The sequence below is a fragment of the Balaenoptera physalus genome (assembly GCF_965194825.1).
Source record: "Balaenoptera physalus genome assembly, chromosome: 9".
Taxonomy (NCBI): domain Eukaryota; kingdom Metazoa; phylum Chordata; class Mammalia; order Artiodactyla; family Balaenopteridae; genus Balaenoptera; species Balaenoptera physalus.
In genome coordinates this window covers 67,249,025-67,268,713 of record NC_138888.1, presented here as the reverse complement: position 1 = coordinate 67,268,713, position 19,689 = coordinate 67,249,025, and the positions used below count along the sequence as shown (strand labels likewise).

At 40.5% G+C, this 19,689-nt stretch overlaps 1 protein-coding gene and 1 long non-coding RNA gene across 4 annotated transcripts; one reads left to right on the top strand and one right to left on the bottom strand.

The window, feature by feature from the left end:
• Positions 1 to 1,482: 1,482 nt before the first annotated feature.
• Positions 1,483 to 17,521, bottom strand: LOC309667215. Its single transcript, XR_014267629.1, has 2 exons — positions 17,269 to 17,521; positions 1,483 to 2,960 (listed from the first exon to the last, which is right to left on the bottom strand). It is a non-coding gene; the product is annotated as an uncharacterized lncRNA (long non-coding RNA).
• Positions 2,968 to 10,527, top strand: LOC309667126 (uncharacterized protein). Of its 3 annotated transcripts, XM_082475441.1 has the most exons (4): positions 2,968 to 6,849; positions 6,990 to 7,160; positions 7,498 to 7,616; positions 8,968 to 10,527. In XM_082475441.1, exons 1-3 carry the CDS (start codon positions 6,672 to 6,674, stop codon positions 7,590 to 7,592), a joined length of 444 nt encoding a protein of 147 aa, XP_082331567.1. In that variant the 5' UTR covers positions 2,968 to 6,671; the 3' UTR covers positions 7,593 to 7,616; positions 8,968 to 10,527. The 3 variants fall into 3 exon arrangements, 1 of the variants encoding a protein (XP_082331567.1); XR_014267529.1 differs by lacking the exon at positions 6,990 to 7,160; XR_014267528.1 differs by lacking the exons at positions 6,990 to 7,160; positions 7,498 to 7,616.
• Positions 17,522 to 19,689: the final 2,168 nt, after the last annotated feature.

Here is a 19,689-nt window from a genome sequence, read left to right as displayed (position 1 = left end):
AAAATCATGAATTTAATTCAGATATAAATGTACATCAGAATATATAAGTATCTATGTATAATATCATAGAGTCCTGGTTAAATAGTTTGGGCTTAAATTTTGTTTTAGATGATTGGCAACTGTGTCTTTAATTCATTGAGAGACAACTATGTGTCTCCTTAAACAGAAGAAAAGAATCTGATTTTTATTCTTTATATTGGTTCTCCCATGTTTCAGTTTTACTTGATGGGTAGGCACTGCAAGGGCTGAGATGTACTCATGGTCTCCAACATACATTCTGTATGCAGAAAATTTCTCATACAATTTCTGAGCCAATTTTAATTGGTAGACCCAAACAGACCTAGTTTTGAAGAAGCAGGGCATTTGAATCCCAGAGATTTATCTGTCTTAGAAACTCTAGCATCCCTTAGTCACTGTGAAGATGTGTGTTGAGTAAGAAAGAGAGATTTTCTGTGTGATGAGATTTTCTGTGTATTTCTGCAGAGGGAAAATATATAGTTCCTTAGAAGAGAAAAATCCATGAATACATTTAACAAATATACATTCCCCACCTGTGAAATAAATCATGCTATTTAGTAAACTACCACCAAATATGTCTCAACATGTTAAAATATGAACACTAATGACTATTCATAAAAATTGAAAGGAAAATATTTTGAGCAAAAGATCTATAAAGAAAAGATTTCACTTAACTTTAATAAATGGGACTTGGAAGATGAGTTATGCTCATATGTACTTTCTTGCATTTATAAAATAATAGGCTTATGAATCTTCTTTTGCCTGACAGGGTCAAGTAGTGCACAGATTTCCTTTCCTCTTTATTTCAACTATTTAGACACAGCAATCGAGGTTCACTTGAAATGACCTGGTTGCTGTGATGGAGAGTTATATCTCATGCCTGGTGGAAACATGAGAACCATAATACCCTTAACAACTGCATTCTAGAATTTGTCCCAAATGAGTCCTCAAGATAGTCTCCCTTAGGAGACTTAAATATACTATAGTTTTGAGGTCGTTTTTTTTTTCATGAAGCCAAACAGTTGATTTTGAACTATACCATTTACACTCTGGTTGATTTTTAAAAAGTGTTCATCTTTAGTAACATAATAAAACCCTAGCCACAAAAAATTGCTGTTTAAAACAAACACATAAAAATTCCTTTGTTTTAATCTATAAATCGAAAAAGAAAAATATTTCTCTTTAGAAAAGATTATCTTGGGAGTTATTAAAACTAGAATGATAATGTAATACGAGAATTGTAATGACTCAAGGAGAGTCAAAACGTTTGCCTTTACAGCATATTGAGAAATCCAAACACATATTAATTGCTGCATACAATTGCCAAGTAAAGGAGCGGAAGATTTTTTTATTATTATTTTTGATGAAGCCCCTTTTAATGTTTTTTTTGAATTTTATTTTATTTTTTTATACAGCAGGTTCTTATTAGTTGTCTATTTTATACATATTAGTGTATATGTGTCAATCCCAATCTCCCAGTTCATCCCACCACCACCCTTTTAATTATTAAGATTCACTTTTTCCTAGCCATATATCATCCCGTACCCGGAAAGTAGTATAGCATCAAACTCAATTCTGCTGATCCTGCAGGGAATGTGGAATGTTGCAATACTATAGTATTGATTTTTTTTTAAGATCCCATGCATAACTGTGTAGTGTTTTTTTTTTAATATGGAAAAGATGCAAGTATTTAGTTCTCCTTCAGCATGAAAACACCATTCCCCCTGTCCCACAGTGGCCTTTGCTCCCTTGTTTAGATCAAATCCACTCCTGTCACTTTGAAATATTTTGTTGAGCTCATCAGTTTATTTTCTTCTGGACTAGTTGGGAGATTGCTCTGTTCCTTGCCAGCTTCAGGCCTTTCCACAGGCATCTTTGTTTGCATCTCTGTGAAAAACAGGATTAGTCTTCTCAATTTTCCTGTAAAAAAAGTGTCATGAATATATAACACACACACCTTGGACTCTGCACTATATTTTATCATTCCCTGAATGCTCTCTTTGAGCCCAGCCACTTCATAGGTGTGTTCTTAGCCTCTAACTCATTGTCCCTGAATTCTGCCTGAGTTCTCAGTGTGAGTCACTTAGGGAAGCTGCGGCAGACCGTACCTATCTCATGGCTCTTGCTCTGATTTAGTAAGTAAGATGCATATGGATTTCTGTGCTAGAAAGGCTTAGACCTTGAGGCGGTGCTTCTCTTCACAATGTGATGGGGTTTTTCTGTTCCTAACAATTTTAGTAGGGGGTAGAAAAAAAAGTAAAATAACTATGAAATGAGAGTTATATTTTGAGCCAATAGGGGCTTTAAAAATCAAAAAGCATCTGATGTCATTTTAAAATTGAGGAACCAAATGTATTTATATGATACAGGTCATTCAGTAAATATGATATTCTTAGTTCTAAGCATCTTGCTATTAGTCTGATCCACAACAGTATAGAACATTAAACCTTAGATAAAATACATACTCAAATATACTGGCTCTGAGGACTATTTCTTTCCCAATCTCAGAATATTCCAAGACTGTTTTCTCTCAGAAGTTGTTGGGCGTTTTCAAGTTCTCTTTTTCTTCTTTCCAGTCCCACTTAAGTGCATAAAATCTGTATAATTAATCATCCAATACCATTTCCATTACTGTAAGATGAACATGATAAATGATGATAATCACCAATGGTTTTATAAAAATTCACGGCTTTGGGTGGATTTAACAAGTTTGAAAATGGATCTGCCTACCCAGACTTGCTTCATCTGTTTAATTCCTTGGGAGAGAGTGACTAGGAATGGTGTTTTTTTGTTTTTTTTTTTTTCCAGCAGGCTGATAAATCTGGGCACCTGCTTACAAGTGTCAAGTAATGGGCCCTAGGTACCATATGATTTGTGTTAAAGTTCATTACACTAAAAAGTTAAGAACCGCTACAAGTAGGGATTGAATTCTTCAATAATACCTTTTTTTTTTTTTAACAATTTCATCAGGAATTTATTTTTGTATTATACGAAGGAAGGCTAACTCCATTTTACTCTAAATTTTGCAACACTTTGTTTTCCTTACCTAGTTTCTTCTTTCTCACTGATGTGAGATTTAATAATCATTGTATTAGTCAATATAGCTTTGGTCACACTATGGCAATACATTAACTCTAAAATCTCAGTAGACAACTGATTTTTGACAAGGGTGCCAAGGCAACTCAATGAAAAACGAATACTTTTGTCAGCAAATGCTTCTGGAACAGTTAGCTATCCGTGTGCAAAAAGCAAAACAAAAACAAGACAGAACAAAACCCTCCACACATTCCTCACACTCTATACAAAAGTTAAATCAAAATGGATCATCAACCTAAATATAAAAGGTAGATTATCAAACTTCTCAAAGAAAACCAAGGAGAAAACTTTTTGTTGCCTTGGGACTGGCAAAGAGTTTTTCAATGTAACACCAAAAGCATAATTCATAGTATAAAAATTAGTAAATTGAAACTTATCAAAATTTAAAACTTTCATTCTGTGGAAGACATTATTAAGAGAATGAAAAGCTAAACCATGGACTGAGGTTTGAACATTTGCAAAGCACAAAGTGTTAAAGATCTCGTAACCAGAATATATAAAGAATTTTTAAAATTCAACAATAAGCAAGCAACTCAATTTTTAAAAAACAGGCAAAAATCTGTAAACACTTGACCGAAGAAGATATACTTATGTCCAACTGGCATATGAGCAGATGTTCAACATCACTAGTCATTAGGGAAATGCCACTTAAAATCACAATGAAATATCACTATACATTTTTTTAAATGACTTAAAAACAAACAAACAAACAAAACCCTGACAATTTAAATTAGATCTTGGAACAGGACACTAGTTGAAAACTGGAAAATCCAAATCAAGCCTACAATTTAGCTAATAGTATTGTAACTAGGCTAATTTCTTAGCTTTGATCATTGTACCATGGTTATTTATGTAAGATGTGAGCATATGCGGAAGCTGGGAGAAGGGTAAATGGGAATTCTCTGTACTGTCTTTACAATGCATCTCTACGTCAAGAACAACTTCAAAATCATAAGTTAAAAATATAACCAAATAAACTGGACTTTTTAAAGCCATTCTTTCTGTCCTTCATGCTACAGCTTTCTTCATGAGTTTTCCTTGCTTAGAAATACACTTGAATACATCAGGATATATTTAGCAAACTGGATATGCCATTTAGGTATTGGTCCACCAGTTCTACTTTAAAAGATCACCTCAAGCCGCTCCCCGGAGGTCGCCGAGGCCGGCGCGGTGGAGTTGCAAAAGCTGCGGGTGCGGAGGAGCTGTGGAGCCGACCCCGCGAGCCGGGAGCATGAGGGCCTGGTGTCTGTGTCACATTTGTACCTGCGGAGTCATTGTGGATGGAATGGGGGAAATACAGATACAGAAACCTACAAAGAAACAACAAGGAATATACGGATGCTCTGTTGCTAATCATCTCGGTTCGGATGTGGAAAGTTCTTCTGTGCTGTATACAGAGGCACCTGTTATCTTGCCTATTGGAAGGAATATCACCAGACCGGAGCACAGCCATCTCTCCGTCGTGATTGGAGGCATCGTGGAAGCACCCCAGAGAGCAAACGTGACCATGCAATGTCCTGTAAAAGGTGTCCCTCAACCTAATGTAACTTGGTTGAAGAAAGGAGGATCTCTGAGTGACAATATTTCCTTGCTTTTCAATGGATCCCTGTTGTTGCAGAATGTTTCCCTTGAAAGTGAAGGAACCTACGTCTGTACAGCCACCAATGCTCTTGGAAAGGCGATGGCAACATCCATCCTCCACTTGCTGGAGACTTTCTGGGAGCTTGGTAGCTGGACACATTGTTCTGCCACTTGTGGCCACTTGGGAGCCCGAGTTCAGAGACCCCAGTGTGGAATGGCCAACGGGCAGGAAGTGAGTGAGGCCTTCTGTGAGCACCTCCAGAAGCCGCTGGCTGGGTTCCAGCCCTGTCACATCTGGGACTGCCCCTCCAGGTGGTTCACGGGCACGTGGTCAGAGTGCTGTGTCTCTTGCGGTGAAGGATTCCGCAGTCGGCAAGTGACCTGTAAGCGCACGAGAGCCAATGGAACTGTGCAGGTGATGCGTCCGAGAGCATGTGCCCCCAGAGAGAGGCCTCTGGGAAGTACCTGCTCCAGTCACCCGTGTGTTCAAGGGCTTATTGAACCAGGGAACCAGGGAACGCTGACAAATCTAGTGCTTTGATAGTATGATCATCTAGTATAATCATCCACTCCCTGTGGTGAAACCCATGCATCAAAAAGCTAAAATTAACAAAGAGACTTCCCTGGTGGTCCAGTGGTTAAGACTTCGCCTTCCAATGCAGGGGGTGCAGGTTCGATCCCTAGTCGGGGACCAAGATCCCACATGCATCGCGGCCAAAAAACCAAAACATAATACCGAAGCAATATTGTAACAAATTCAATAAAGACTGCTTTATTGCTGCACGACAGTCATGAAACTCAGCTGCACAGGGACCTTACCACACCGCGCAGAGGCTGGTTCACGGGACCTTGTGATCCTATTAATGGGCCTCTCTGTTGTAATTAACACAGGCCGCAGGGACCAAAAGTTCCCCTCGGCCCTTCTGAAAATGTTCGGGAATGGTAGTGCAGGAAGGTAATACACACTTTCTGCATTTCTGCCCTGCAGTGCAGCAGTTGTTGCTGTTGGGAGTCACTGTGCTAATCCTCTTAGGTCATTTTTCCCTTTAGTTGTTCTGACTACCTCCAAGCGCTCCATGGCTGCACGCTTGTCTCACTGGAAAATGCACAGCCCCAATTCTGTGCAGGGACGACGCAAAGCAGAGTGTGATGAATCTCTCTGGAGCATCAAGTTTATTAACTAGAATTGGAAGAACCAAGGAGTTCTTGGAACAAGAACTATCCCCCTCCCCCACCAACACGGAAGACAGAAGAGTAGGGGAGGGGAGACGTGCCCCAGGAATGACAGTCCAGTCTCTCAAGTTTCACCCAGGTGGGGGTTGAGGGGCAGACCTGCAGCCACAGTGGCCTCGCTTTCGGTCGCCCGGGCTGCTCCGGACCATCCTCTGAGCTGGCCAGGGTCTTGGATACGATGCTTCTGAAGGCCGTGCAGAGAACACACTCCTCTTCCCCTGCACCGGGCCCCAGGGAGCGCGGCGGCCTGACCTTCCTGCCTCGGTCATCCATGGGGTTCACATGGGCTCACTTTATTATGACGCCTCATGCTGGGCAGCTTGCAACAAAGATGTTTCAAAATAAAGTTCCAGATTCTCCCAGCCACCCCTTGCTTTTTCTGGCTGTGGCCAGAGACAGTGGATGAGGACACACTCTCAGGCTGCCCAGCGTGGGAGGACCTTCCAGTGTTGGACACACCCAGGGGGCAGCTGCTTCCCTCTGGGGCTCCAATCCTGCTGCTGCTGCAGGTGGATGTCCCAGTGCCACACTGGGGGGCTGGGCTGGGGGTGGCAGTCCTCGCCTCCAGGCTGGGTGGGGGACAGGCAGACTCACCGGTCTTCTGCCCTGCCTGCTGGTCTTCCTGCAGCTGCACATTTTTTCTGTGGTAGAGCCACCTGGTTTGCAGGGAGGACACCACAGGGCTTGGAGAAGGCTCAAGTTCACTGCCACTGAGGTCCCCGAAAGAGAAGGGCTTCACAGTTATGATGGAGACCCCCACCTTGGGTTTCACGGAGCTCACACTGCCTGTCCCAGTGTCCTGGATCTGGTCGCAAGTCAAGCCCGGAGTCCTCACCATTGTCACCTCCAGGTCCTTTTCACAGGGTGGCTGGAGTGGCTCCTTCTGGCCCATGTTGACCCATGGATGCCTCATGAGGTCAGGTAAGGTTCCTCTGTCACTGGGGTTGAGGGCAATCATTTTTTGTAACAGATCCCTTATCTTCAAAGACAGATAAGGTGGGATGGGGTATTGCCCTTGTAGGATTTGCTTCCGCAGCTCCTGGAAGTCTTTTCCCACAAAGGGCCGGGACCCAGTTACCATGGTGTACAGCACTACTCCCAAGCTCCACACGTCCACCGCAGGGCCGCGGTACCTCTGCCCCAGGAGGAGTTCCGGGGCAGCATAAGGGGCTGTGCCACAGATCGTGTCCAGTTGGACAGTGCCATCACACTTGTTGCTGAGGCCAAAGTCTGTAAGTTTGATATTCATCTTGGAATCAAAGAGGAGGCTCGATGGCTTCAGGTCCCGGTGCACGATGCCCCTCCGGTGGCAGTGCTGCAGGGCGGAGACCAGCTGCTGGAACGGGCCTCGGGCCTGCGCCTCTGTCATACGGCCATGGATCTTCAAATAGCAGTACATGTCCCCCCCACTGAGGTACTCCATCACCACGAAAAATGTCTCCTCTGTGTCAATCACCCCCAGCAGTTTTACGATATTGGGGTGATTCAGAGCCTTCAGACTGCACACTTCCCGGAAAAGTGCCTGGACACTTGAGAAGCTCTGACGCCTTTTCTTTATGACCTTCACAGCCACCTGTGTCCCGGTCAGAATGTGCCGGGCCAACTTCACTTTACCGAAGGTGCCTTCACCAATGGTGTGGAGGATCTCGAAGTCATCAATATGAGCCTTCTTGCCAGCAGATTTGGCTGTGAGGCCCTGCATCCTGGTGATCTGCTAACTACACTGACTGACAGCACTACCTGGCAACGCTAACTACGCTAACTAACAATGCTAACTGTACTAACAGGGCTAAGTATGCTGTCTCTACTAACAACGCTAACTACGCTAACTGTACCAACAGCGCTAACTAGTACTAACTACACTAACTATGCTAATAAACTATTAACTATACCAACTGTGCTAACTATACCAACAATACTGACTATGCTAACTGTAGAAAGAAAAATGAGACAAATAAAAAAGAGTAGAGAAAAGAGAAAAAAAAATCAACAAAATGGCAGAAACAAGGAAAACACAAGCTAACTGTAGGTCCAAGGCCGTCAGGTCACCAAAAGCAGCTTCCTGGGCTCTAAGGACCAAAAACCTGGGCCCACCTTTCTCTTTCATAGGGCTTTGTGAAGTACATCACAATGGTGCACTCTGAGGTCAGAGCAAGAAATGGACCCATCACCGCTGGGGATACACCACAGTGGTTTTCTCACTTTTTGAGTTCAAGGCCCCTTTACACTTAGGAAAAAGGATCCCAAAGAAATTTTTCTTTACGTGTGTTATTAGATATTGGTATTCACTTTGTTATAAATAAAAATCTGCAGGATACTTCAGTGGCCTTTTTATTTCTAGTTTGAAAATGTGTAATAATTTTAAAGACCTCATAATGTCTACACTTGAAATGTTCAATTCCTTTTCCTTAAATTCTGGTCTCAAAATAAGGTTACAACTTAACTGACTTCACGATACTATACAAAATGTTCTGTTGCATAAGACATGATACGGTACATTATGAAAGTCTATGAAGCTGAGAGAAGATTTGCCAGGAAGGTCATTGAGCAGATTTCTCATCAGGAGCCTCGGAGGCCAGATGACATGACTCAATGTACTTGAAGTGTTGAAGGAAAGAAACTGTCAACCAAGAATCCTATATCTAGCAAAACTTTCCTTCGAAAATGAGGGAGAGATCAAGACATTCCCAGTTAATCAAGAGTTGAGAGAGTTCTTAACCACCAGACCCGCCTGCCACAGGGAGTTCTTCAGGTTGGAGTCAAGGACCCTGGACAGTAGCTCAAAGCCTTATGAAGAAATAAAGACCTCTGGTAAAAGTAGACAGACGGGTGACGAGAAAAGCTAGTACTGTTGTAACTTTGGTTTGTAGCTCCACTTTTTGTCTTCTATTTGATTTAAGAGACTAATATATAATAAAACACACACATACAAATCAAAAAAAAAAAAAAGATCACCTCTTCACCTAGAAAAGTTACTTCACCCCCACTTTAGCCTAACTTTGGGAATTCCCATCAACAACATTCTTCTTTCCACTGTAGGAAGCAACGCTGCCAGAAGCTATGGCAAGCAGAGCCTCTTCTAAAATGCCTTTGATGACTGCAGCAACATGGATGCAACTAGAGATTATTAAGTGAAGTAAGTCAGAAAGAGAAAGACAAATACCATGTGATACCACTTACATGTGGAATCTAAAGTATGGCACAAATGAACCTATCTATGAAACAGCAACAGACTCACAGACATAGAGAACAGACTTGTGGTTGCCAAGGAGGAGGGGGGTGGGAGAGGGAAGGGCTGGGAGTGTGGCATTAGCAGATGTAAACTATTATATATAGGAGGGATAAACAACAAGGTCCTACTCTACAGCACAGGGAACTAGAGTCAATATCCTGTGATAAACTGTAATGGAAAAGAATATAAAAAAATAATGTCTATATGTGTATAACTGAGTCACTTTGCCATACAGCAGATTGGCACAAGATTGTAAATCAACTATACGTCAATAAAAACAATAAAATAAAATAAAAAATGCCTCTGATGATGTACACAGCCCCTGCTCCTGCTGACTACCTCTCTGCAGCACCCAACACTGTGAAACCCCGCCCCCAGCTGAGGTCACTCCAGTCCTGTGTCTCCTTCCTTTGTCCTCTGTCTCCCACCAGTGTTTCTCTAACAGAAACACAAAGAACTGCTGTGTTTTCACTCAGTCTCACTGTTCACGTTCCCACGCTTGATTTGGGCATCAGACCTGCAAGAGTTCAAAACTTACTGGGTGGTAGAACTGCCATTTCTCTGCCTGTCTCTCATTATAAAGAACTTCTCTGAAATTCTGAATTCACTGGTCTGGTCATCCATTCACCAGCAAGTATCTGGGTACTGGGGTTAAGAGCTAGGAATGAGATACAGTTGTTAGTAAAGAAACAACAAACCCCAAATGGAGTCACTTGTGCTAAGTCCCACGTCAGCAAACCAAGACTTAATAGCTAACCTAATTGCAGTTTCAGCCTCTCTCAGGAATGGGACCTTTCACCAATAGATCTGGAATTACCTGGTCAGCACTAGAGGGGTGACCCCCCACCTTCCCCCAAAAGGAAGGTGACCCTGCCTGAAACAATCCACTCTTAGCTAGAAACTTCCCTTTTCTGCCCCCTCCTGCCTGTAAAGTTCTTGCATTTTTTACAGCTCTGCAGAGCTCCTTTCTACTTGCTCAATGGGATGCTGCCCAATTCATAAATCATTGAATAAAGCCAATTTGATCTTCAAATTTACTCAGTTAGAATTTTATGTTTTTAATACAGTGATGAGCAAAACAAATAAAAAGAGAGGCACCAAACTCTTCAGAGAGTGTATCCCATTATCCCTCACACTCTTGGAAGCCTGGGTCAGCAGAAATGGAGGAGAGCCAGTGACAAGAAAAAGCCTCTTGAAAACCAAATCAGAGGTCCTGAAATACTACAGACTTACTTGTACAAGTGGGTGGGAACAAGCAGAGAGTAGCAGTTGTTTATTACTGTACACTGTAATCGAGGGAAACATTTGGAGTTCAAGAATAGAGATTTAAAGATGAGATGCTAAAATTCATAACAACTTGTCCAAAACAGGCCAGAAAACCTTAAGTTTTCGCCTTGTTTAAAAGAAGTCCTAAGTAAAGGGAAAACCAAATATTATGAAAAATTTTGGAGACATCTCACACACCAACCTTCCCTTTATTTGAATTACTTCATTATCATTACTTGAGAGTTACGTACACTCATAAAAGTTCATTTATTCTGAGTTGAGAAGTCCATTTTATCATCATGTGTATTGTGCTTACATTTTAAAATCAGAAACAACTTCCCCAAGATAAAACTGATTCTTCATCTCTTTTGGTTTTACTATTCCAAAATAGATTAGGTGACTTGGGGTATTATTTCTACCCTATGTTGATTTGCCTACCTTGTAAAGGAGCAAGGAACTTTTCCTTCAACCCTTATTTTCCTAGTGATTTGTTGAAAATGAAAGGTAAATATGTGTTTGTGGGCATATAAGTGTGTGTGTGTACAATCATTTTTATATAGAGATTTATTATCTCTCAATTTATTTTGTACAAGAGGTTTCTCTCAGAAAATCAGTGTCTTCTTTTTTTTTTTTTTTTTCACGATTCATATCTTTAATACTCTCTGAGAGGCAAGTGAAAAGCAACAATGGATTTTTAAAAGGACCATGTCTGACACATGTCTGACAACACTGAGTGTGGGGGAGGAGGGAAGTTAACCAGCTAGAACAGTGCCTTGCATGTAGTAAGCACTGCAACATTTGTTAAATTGCAATGACTTGAAGTTGAAGATCATGATATATATATATATATATATATTTTTTAGATTTTTAGAAATTTCATGTAATGTCTGAAACATTTATATTAACATATTTCCATACAAATAACCCAATGAAAGTTTAGTGTTAGTTGTTTTGTTTGTTTGTTTTTTTATACTGCAGGTTCTTATTAGGCATCAATTTTATACACATCAGTGTATACATGTCAATCCCAATCGCCCAATTCAGCACACCACCATCCCCACCCCACCGCAGTTTTCCCCCCTTGGTGTCCATATGTCCATTCTCTATATCTGTGTCTCAACTTCTGCCCTGCAAACCGGCTCATCTGTACCATTTTTCTAGGTTCCACATACATGCATTAATATACGATATTTGTTTTTCTCTTTCTGACTTACTTCACTCTGTATGACAGTCTCTAGATCCATCCACTTCTCAACAAATGACTCAATTTCGTTCCTTTTTATGGTTGAGTAATATTCCATTGTATATATGTACCACATCTTCTTTATCCATTCGTCTGTTGATGGGCATTTAGGTTGCTTCCATGACCTGGCTATTGTAAATAGTGCTGCAATGAACATTCGGGTGCATGTGTCTTTTTGAATTACGGTTTTCTCTGGGTATACACCCAGTAGTGGGATTGCAGGGTCATATGGTAATTCTATTTTTAGTTTTTTAAGGAACCTCCATATTGTTCTCCATAGTGGCTGTATCAATTTACATTCCCACCAACAGTGCAAGAGGGTTCCCTTTTCTCCACACCCTCTCCAGCATTTGTTGTTTGTAGATTTTCTGATGATGCCCATTCTAACAGGAGTGAGGTGATACCTCATTGTAGTTTTGATTTGCATTTCTCTAATAATTAGTGATGTTGAGCATCTTTTCATGTGCTTCGTGGCCGTCTGTATGTCTTCTTTGGAGAAATGTCTATTTAGGTCTTCTGCCCATTTTTGGATTGGGGTGTTTGTTTCTTTAATATTGAGCTGAATGAGCTGTTTATATATTTTGGAGATTAATCCTTTGTCCGTTGATTCGTTTGCAAATATTTTCTCCCATTCTGAGGGTTGTCTTTTCGTCTTGTTTATGGTTTCCTTTGCTGTGCAAAAGCTTTGAAGTTTCATTAGGTCCCACTTGTTTATTTTTGTTTTTATTTCCATTACTCTAGGAGGTGGATCAAAAAAGATCTTGCTGTGATTTATGTCAAAGAGTGTTCTTCCTATGTTTTCCTCTAAGAGTTTTATAGTGTCCAGTCTTATATTCAGGTCTCTAATCCATTTTGAGTTTATTTTTGTGTATGGTGTTAGGGAGTGTTCTAATTTCATTCTTTTACATGTAGCTGTCCAGTTTTCCCAGCACCACTTATTGAAGAGACTGTCTTTTCGCCATTGTATATCTTTGCTTCCTTTGTCATAGATTAGTTGACCATAGGTGCGTGGGTTAATCTCTGGGCTTTCTATCTTGTTCCATTGATCTATGTTTCTGTTTTGGTGCCAGTACCATATTGTCTTGATTACTGTAGCTTTGTAGTATAGTCTGAAGTCAGGGAGCCTGATTCCTCCAGCTCCATTTTGTTGCCTCAAGACTGCTTTGGCTATTCGGGGTCTTTTGTGTCTCCATACAAATTTTAAGATGATTTGTTCTAGCTCCGTAAAAAATGCCATTGGTAATTTGATAGGGATTGCATTGAATCTGTAGATTGCTTTGGGTAATATACTCATTTTCACAATGTTGATTCTTCCAATCCAAGAACATGGTATATCTCTCCATCTGTTGGTATCATCTTTAATTTCTTTCATCAGTGTCTTATAGTTTTCTGCATACAGGTCTTTTGTCTCCCTAGGTAGGTTTATTCCTAGGTATTTTATTCTTTTTGTTGCAATGGTAAATGGGAGTGTTTCCATAATTTCTCTTTCAGATTTTTCATCATTAGTGTATAGGAATGCAAGAGATTTCTGTGCATTAATTTTGTATCCTGCAATGTTACCATATTCATTAATTAGCTCTAGCAGTTTTCTGGTGGCAGTTTTAGGATTCTCTATGTATAGTATCATGTGATCTGCAAACAGTGACAGTTTTACTTCTTATTTTCCAATTTGTATTCCTTTTATTTCTTTTTCTTCTCTGATTGCTGTGGCTAGGACTTCCAGAACTATGTTGAATAATAGTGGTGAGAGTGGACATCCTTGTCTCGTTCCTGATCTTAGAGGAAATGCTTTCAGTTTTTCACCATTGAGAATGATGTTTGCTGTGGGTTTGTCATATATGGCCTTTATTATGTTGAGGTAGGTTCCCTCTATGCCCACTTTCTGGAGAGTTTTTATCATAAATGGGTGTTGAATTTTGTCAAAAGCTTTTTCTGCATCTATTGAGATGATCATATGGTTTTTATTCTTCAATTTGTTAATATGGTGTATCACATTGATTGATTTGCGTATATTGAAGAATCCTTGCATCCCTGGGATAAATCCCACTTGATCGTGGTGTATGATCCTTTTAATGTGTTGTTGGATTCTGTTTGCTAGTATTTTGTTGAGGATTTTTGCATCTATATTCATCAGTGATATTGGTCTGTAATTTTCTTTTTTTGTAGTGTCTTTGTCTGGTTTTGGTATCAGGGTGATGGTGGCCTCATAGAATGAGTTTGGGAGTGTTCCTTCCTCTGCAATTTTTTGGAAGAGTTTGAGAAGGATAGGTGTTAGCTCTTCTCTAAATGTTTGATAGAATTCACCTGTGAAGCCATCTGGTCCTGGACTTTTGTTTGTTGGAAGATTTTTAATCACAGTTTCAATTTCATTACTTGTGATTGGTCTGTTCATATTTTCTGTTTCTTCCTGGTTCAGTCTTGGAAGGTTATACCTTTCTAAAAATTTGTCCATTTCTTCCAGGTTGTCCATTTTATTAGCATAAAGTTGCTTGTAGTAGTCTCTTAGGATGTTTTGTATTTCTGCGGTGTCTGTTGTAACTTCTCCTTTTTCATTTCTGATTTTATTGATTTGAGTCCTCTCCCTCTTTTTCTTGATGAGTCTGGCTAATGGCTTATCAATTTTGTTTATCTTCTCAAAGAACCAACTTTTAGTTTTATTGATCTTTGCTATTGTTTTCTTTGTTTCTATTTCATTTATTTCTGCTCTGATCTTTATGATTTCTTTCCTTCTGCTAACTTTGGGTTTTGTTTGTTCTTCTTTCTCTAGTTTCTTTAGGTGTAAGGTTAGATTGTTTACTTGAGATTTTTCTTGTTTCTTTAGGTAGGCTTGTATAGCTATAAACTTCCCTCTTAGAACTGCTTTTGCTGTATCCCATAGGTTTTGGGTTGTCGTGTTTTCATTGTCATTTGTCTCTAGGTATTTTTTAATTTCCTCTTTGATTTCTTCAGTGATCTCTTGGTTATTTAGTAACGTATTGTTTAGCCTCCATGTGTTTGTCTTTTTTACGTTTTTTTCCCTGTAATTCATTTCTAATCTCATAGCGTTGTGGTCAGAAAAGATGCTTGATATGATTTCAATTTTCTTAAATTTACTGAGGCTTGATTTGTGACCCAAGATGTGATCTATCCTGGAGAATGTTCCGTGCGCACTTGAGAAGAACGTGTAATCTGCTGTTTTTGGATGGAATGTCCTATAAATATCAATTAAATCTATCTGGTCTATTGTGTCATTTAAAGCTTCTGTTTCCTTATTTATTTTCATTTTGGATGATCTGTCCATTGGTGTAAGTGAGGTGTTAAAGTCCCCCACTATGATTGTGTTACTGTCAATTTCCTTTTTTATAGCTGTTAGCAGTTGCCTTATGTATTGAGGTGCTCCTATGTTGGGTGCATATATATTTATAATTGTTATATCTTCTTCTTGGATTGATCCCTTGATCATTATGTAGTGTCCTTCCTTGTCTCTTGTAACATTCTTTATTTTAAAGTCTATTTTATCTGATATGAGTATAGCTACTCCAGCTTTCTTTTGATTTCCATTTGCATGGAATATCTTTTTCCATCCCCTCACTTTCAGTCTGTATGTGTCCCTAGGTCTAAAGTGGGTCTCTTGTAGACAGCATATATATGGGTCTTGTTTTTGTATCCATTCAGCCAGTCTATGTCTTTTGGTTGGGGCATTTAATCCATTCACGTTTAAGGTAATTATTGATATGTATGTTCCTATGACCATTTTCTTAATTGTTTTGGGTTTGTTTTTGTAGGTCCTTTTCTTCTCTTGTGTTTCCCACTTAGAGAAGTTCCTTTAGCATTTGTTGTAGAGCTGGTTTGGTGGTGCTGAATTCTCTTAGCTTTTGCTTGTCTGTAAAGCTTTTGATTTCTCCATCAAATCTAAATGAGATCCTTGCCGGGTAGAGTAATCTTGGTTGTAGGTTCTTCCCTTTCATCACTTTAAATATATCATGCCACTCCCTTCTGGCTTGCAGAGTTTCTGTTGAGAAATCAGCTGTTAACCTTATGGGAGTTCCCTTGTATGTTATTTGTCGTTTTTCCCTTGCTACTTTCAATAATTTTTCTTTGTCTTTAATTTTTGCCACTTTGATTACTATGTGTCTCGGTGAGTTTCTCCTTGGGTTTATCCTGTATGGGACTCTCTGCGCTTCCTGGACTTGGGTGGCTATTGCCTTTCCCATGTTAGGGAGGTTTTCGACTATAATCTCTTCAAATATTTTCTCTGGTCCTTTCTCTCTCTCTTCACCTTCTGGGACCCCTATAATGCGAATGTTGTTGCGTTTAATGTTGTCCCAGAGGTCTCTTAGGCTGTCTTCATTTCTTTTCATTCTTTTTTCTTTAGTCTGTTCCGCAGCAGTGAATTCCACCATTCTGTCTTCCAGGTCACTTATCCGTTCTTCTCCCTCAGTTATTCTGCTATTGATTCCTTCTAGTGTAGTTTTCATTTCAGTTATTGTATTGTTCATCTCTGTTTGTTTGTTTTTTAATTCTTCTAGGTCTTTGTTAATCATTTCTTGCATCTTCTCAATCTTTGCCTCCATTCTTATTCCGAGGTCCTGGATCATCTTCACTATCATTATTCTGAATTCTTTTTCTGGAAGGTTGCCTATCTCCACTTCATTTAGTTGTTTTTCTGGGGTTTTTTCTTGTTCCTTTATCTGGTACATAGCCCTCTGCCTTTTCATCTTGTCTATCTTTCTGTAACTGTGGTTTTTGGTCCACAGGCTGCAGGATTGTAGTTTTTCTTGCTTCTGCTGTCTGCCCTCTGGCGGTTGAGGCTATCTAAGAGGCTTGACGGGAGGCTCTGGTGGTGGGTAGAGCTGACTGTTGCTGTGGCGGTCAGAGCTCAGTAAAACTTTAATCCACTTGACTGTTTATGGGTGGGGCTGGGTTCCCTCCCTGTTGGTTGTTTTGCCTGAGGCAACCCAACACTGGAGCCTACCTGGGCTCTTTGGTGGGGCTAATGGCAGACTCTGGGAGGGCTCATGCCAAGAAGCACTTCCCAGAACCTCCGCTGCCAGAGTCCTTGTCCCCACAGTGAAACAGAGCCACCCCCCGCCTCTGCAGGAGACCCCCCAACACCAGCAGGTAGGTCTGGTTCAGTCTCCCCCAGGGTCACTGCTCCTTCCCCTGGGTCCCGATGCGCACACTACTTTGTGTGTGCCCTCCAAGAGTGGGGTCTCTGTTTCCCCCAGTCGTGTCGAAGTCCTGCAATCAATTCCCACTAGGCTTCAAAGTCTGATTCTCTAGGAATTCCTCCTCCTGTTGCCGGACCCCCAGGTTGGGAAGCCTGACGTGGGGCTCAGAACCTTCACTCCAGTGGGTGGACTTCTGTGGTATAAGTGTTCGCCAGTCTGTGAGTCACCCACCCAGCAGTTATGGGATTAGATTTTACTCTGTTTGCGCCCCTCCTACCGTCTCACTGTGGCTTCTTCTCTGTCCTTGGACGTGGGGTATCCTCCTTGGTGAAGTCCAGGGTCTTCCTGTCAGTGATTGTCCAGCAGCCAGTTGTGATTCTGGTGCTCTCGCAAGAGGGAGAGAGAGCACGTCCTTCTACTCCGCCATCTTGGTTAATCCCCAATAATACCTATTTAAAGTAAATTAATTATAGAATTGTTTTAAAATAGATTTTTTGTTGCCTCGGGCTTTAATTAAATGAAGTGAACAGCAGTGAAGTAAAACGTGAGCAGTGTTAGGTGACCTTGTATGAAGGCAGAAATGCCCTCTATCACAGCTGGGGCATCTGGCCTGGCAAATCACGTTTCATGGTGGTCATACCGCCATAAGTGAGCAATACTCTTTAAAAAGACCCATGAATTTTAATAATACTTCTTAAGGATACTTTTTTTTTTTTTTTTAAGGATTCTTTTAACTTAAGACGTGTCAGAACTTCCAATCAACCGTTTAAAATGAAGTAGAAAACTAAAGGTTGAAAGTTCATATGTGCCACAGGCTTCTCATAGTGAGGGGATACTTTTTAGTTTTATGAATTGCAAATGTAGTTGCTGCTTTCTTCCGTCTCAGTTTTCTTCCTCACTGTTCACCTTACCCAGAACTTTTCACTGCTTTGAAGGGTTTCATGTTTTAATGCCTTGTCTGTAATTTATTATAGATTCTGGAAAGTGATCATCTGTGTGAATATTATGGGAGACTTATTCTTGGAGACACACAGAGCTTTAGGCCTGGGTTTTGAAAGATCGTGCTATTGCCTCCAGCAATTGCCAATGAATCTGCCATCATGAGAATGAACTGGCCTGCATTATGAAATGAAGCTACTTGATTATAAGCTTTTTCAGGACGAGGATCGCTTCTTGTTTGAAGGAGATGTTCTATATTATACGTTAACCTTGTTGTGACACCGTAGCGGTGGTGCAGAATGAATGAGTTGGTTCTTGCCTCCAGCATTTCTTTTTGCTGTTTTCTCTCTTAACGTGGGTCATTAATGAGCCCATGACTGACATAAAAGTTTTTGAAGCCAAGTATTTGACTTTTTTTCTATACTGGCTAATTAAAAGTATTTAAACATCTCTGAGAAGTAGGATCCCATTGATTTAAGCTTTCCATTATTAGAAGAGAGCCTAATTTTTATAGTGGTGTACACTTGAACCTCTAGGATAGAGAGAGAAGTGAGTGGAAACACATGCTGGGTTTGAGATAGAGTAGTCTGGTTCCTCAACGTGGTCAAATATTATGGTCTGATTTCCTTAGACTTTTCAGATGATTATAGAGACTCATGGGCTTGAAGAATTTCAAGTTACTTCCAAGGGCACCCAAATGTACCCAAGTCATCCAGTATCTTAGGGTCCAAATGTTTTATAAATGTCCAATTAAAATAATTGGAGTCCCTGTTCCACATACAGCTGTAGGGAGTATAACACTATTTTAAAAATCTGAGGACTTCGGGTAAGGCAGGCCAGGGAGACGGGGTGGGAAATGTCAGTTATGTTCCTGTGGTGGCCGCTTTTCTTCTCATACTCCGTCTCCAACCTCAAATCATGACCCGTCTTCATCTTATATTTTCTGTTGCACCCAGTTCCACTTAAGGGTGATCTCAATCTTTTCTCATTCCTCAAGGCAGTATAATACAAGGCTGATGTTTGAAGAGACTTCGAATGAAGGCTTGTTAAACTGAAAATATTGCTTATCTCTAATAACCAATACTACTCAATCGATTGGAAGGAACATGCGCTCTGAAGCATACACATCAGGGTGTGAATCCTGGCTCTACCTCTTCCTGGATGTGAGACCCTTCTTTCAAGTCTCAGTTTACTTTTCTCTAAAATGGTACTACAGATATATATAACAACATATGTTATATATGTTATATATTTATAACAACTGTAAAGTTGTTAGGTAAATTCCGTGGCATATAGGAGCCATTTGATAAATGTTTCCTGACACCTTTTCAAAGTTTAGACTTCAGACTCCTTTCTTTCACCCAGGCAGACGTTTTGTCTTTGTTCTTGGGGTGTGCATGCCTCTGTGTGCCCATGCTTGTGTGTTTTTTGTGTAACTGGGGAAAGGGTGGGAGAGTGCAGAAAACAGTTGGGCTCATTTTAAAAGATTTAGTTCAAAAACTCTTGATATCCTTATTAAGTACTTGGTTACATATTATCTAGTGACTCTTCTATTTTTTATGTATTAGCTTCTCTTGTCCAGTGGATTCCCTGAGGGCAACTCTGGTCAAAGCCTCCTAATGAAGCTGTAGATTTTAGCATATCTTTTTCACTTGGCCGGAAGCTGCTCTTTGGGACATTGATAAACATTAAAGAATTTCACTTACCTGGGCAGGTTATGACGCCTATTACATAGCCCTCTTCTGAGAATATCAACTCCAAAGGTTCTCTTCTGCATAGGGGCTATGGCTCAGATCTTATCATTTTAGCAGTCTCAGTCTTGCTATGCTAGTCACAGCTGATTGCACCCGAGGTCTGGGCACTGTTGAAGGCGGCCGTGTAGAAGGTGGCCATCTCGGATGCCTGCCTCTGAATGGGTTTCACATGAACTC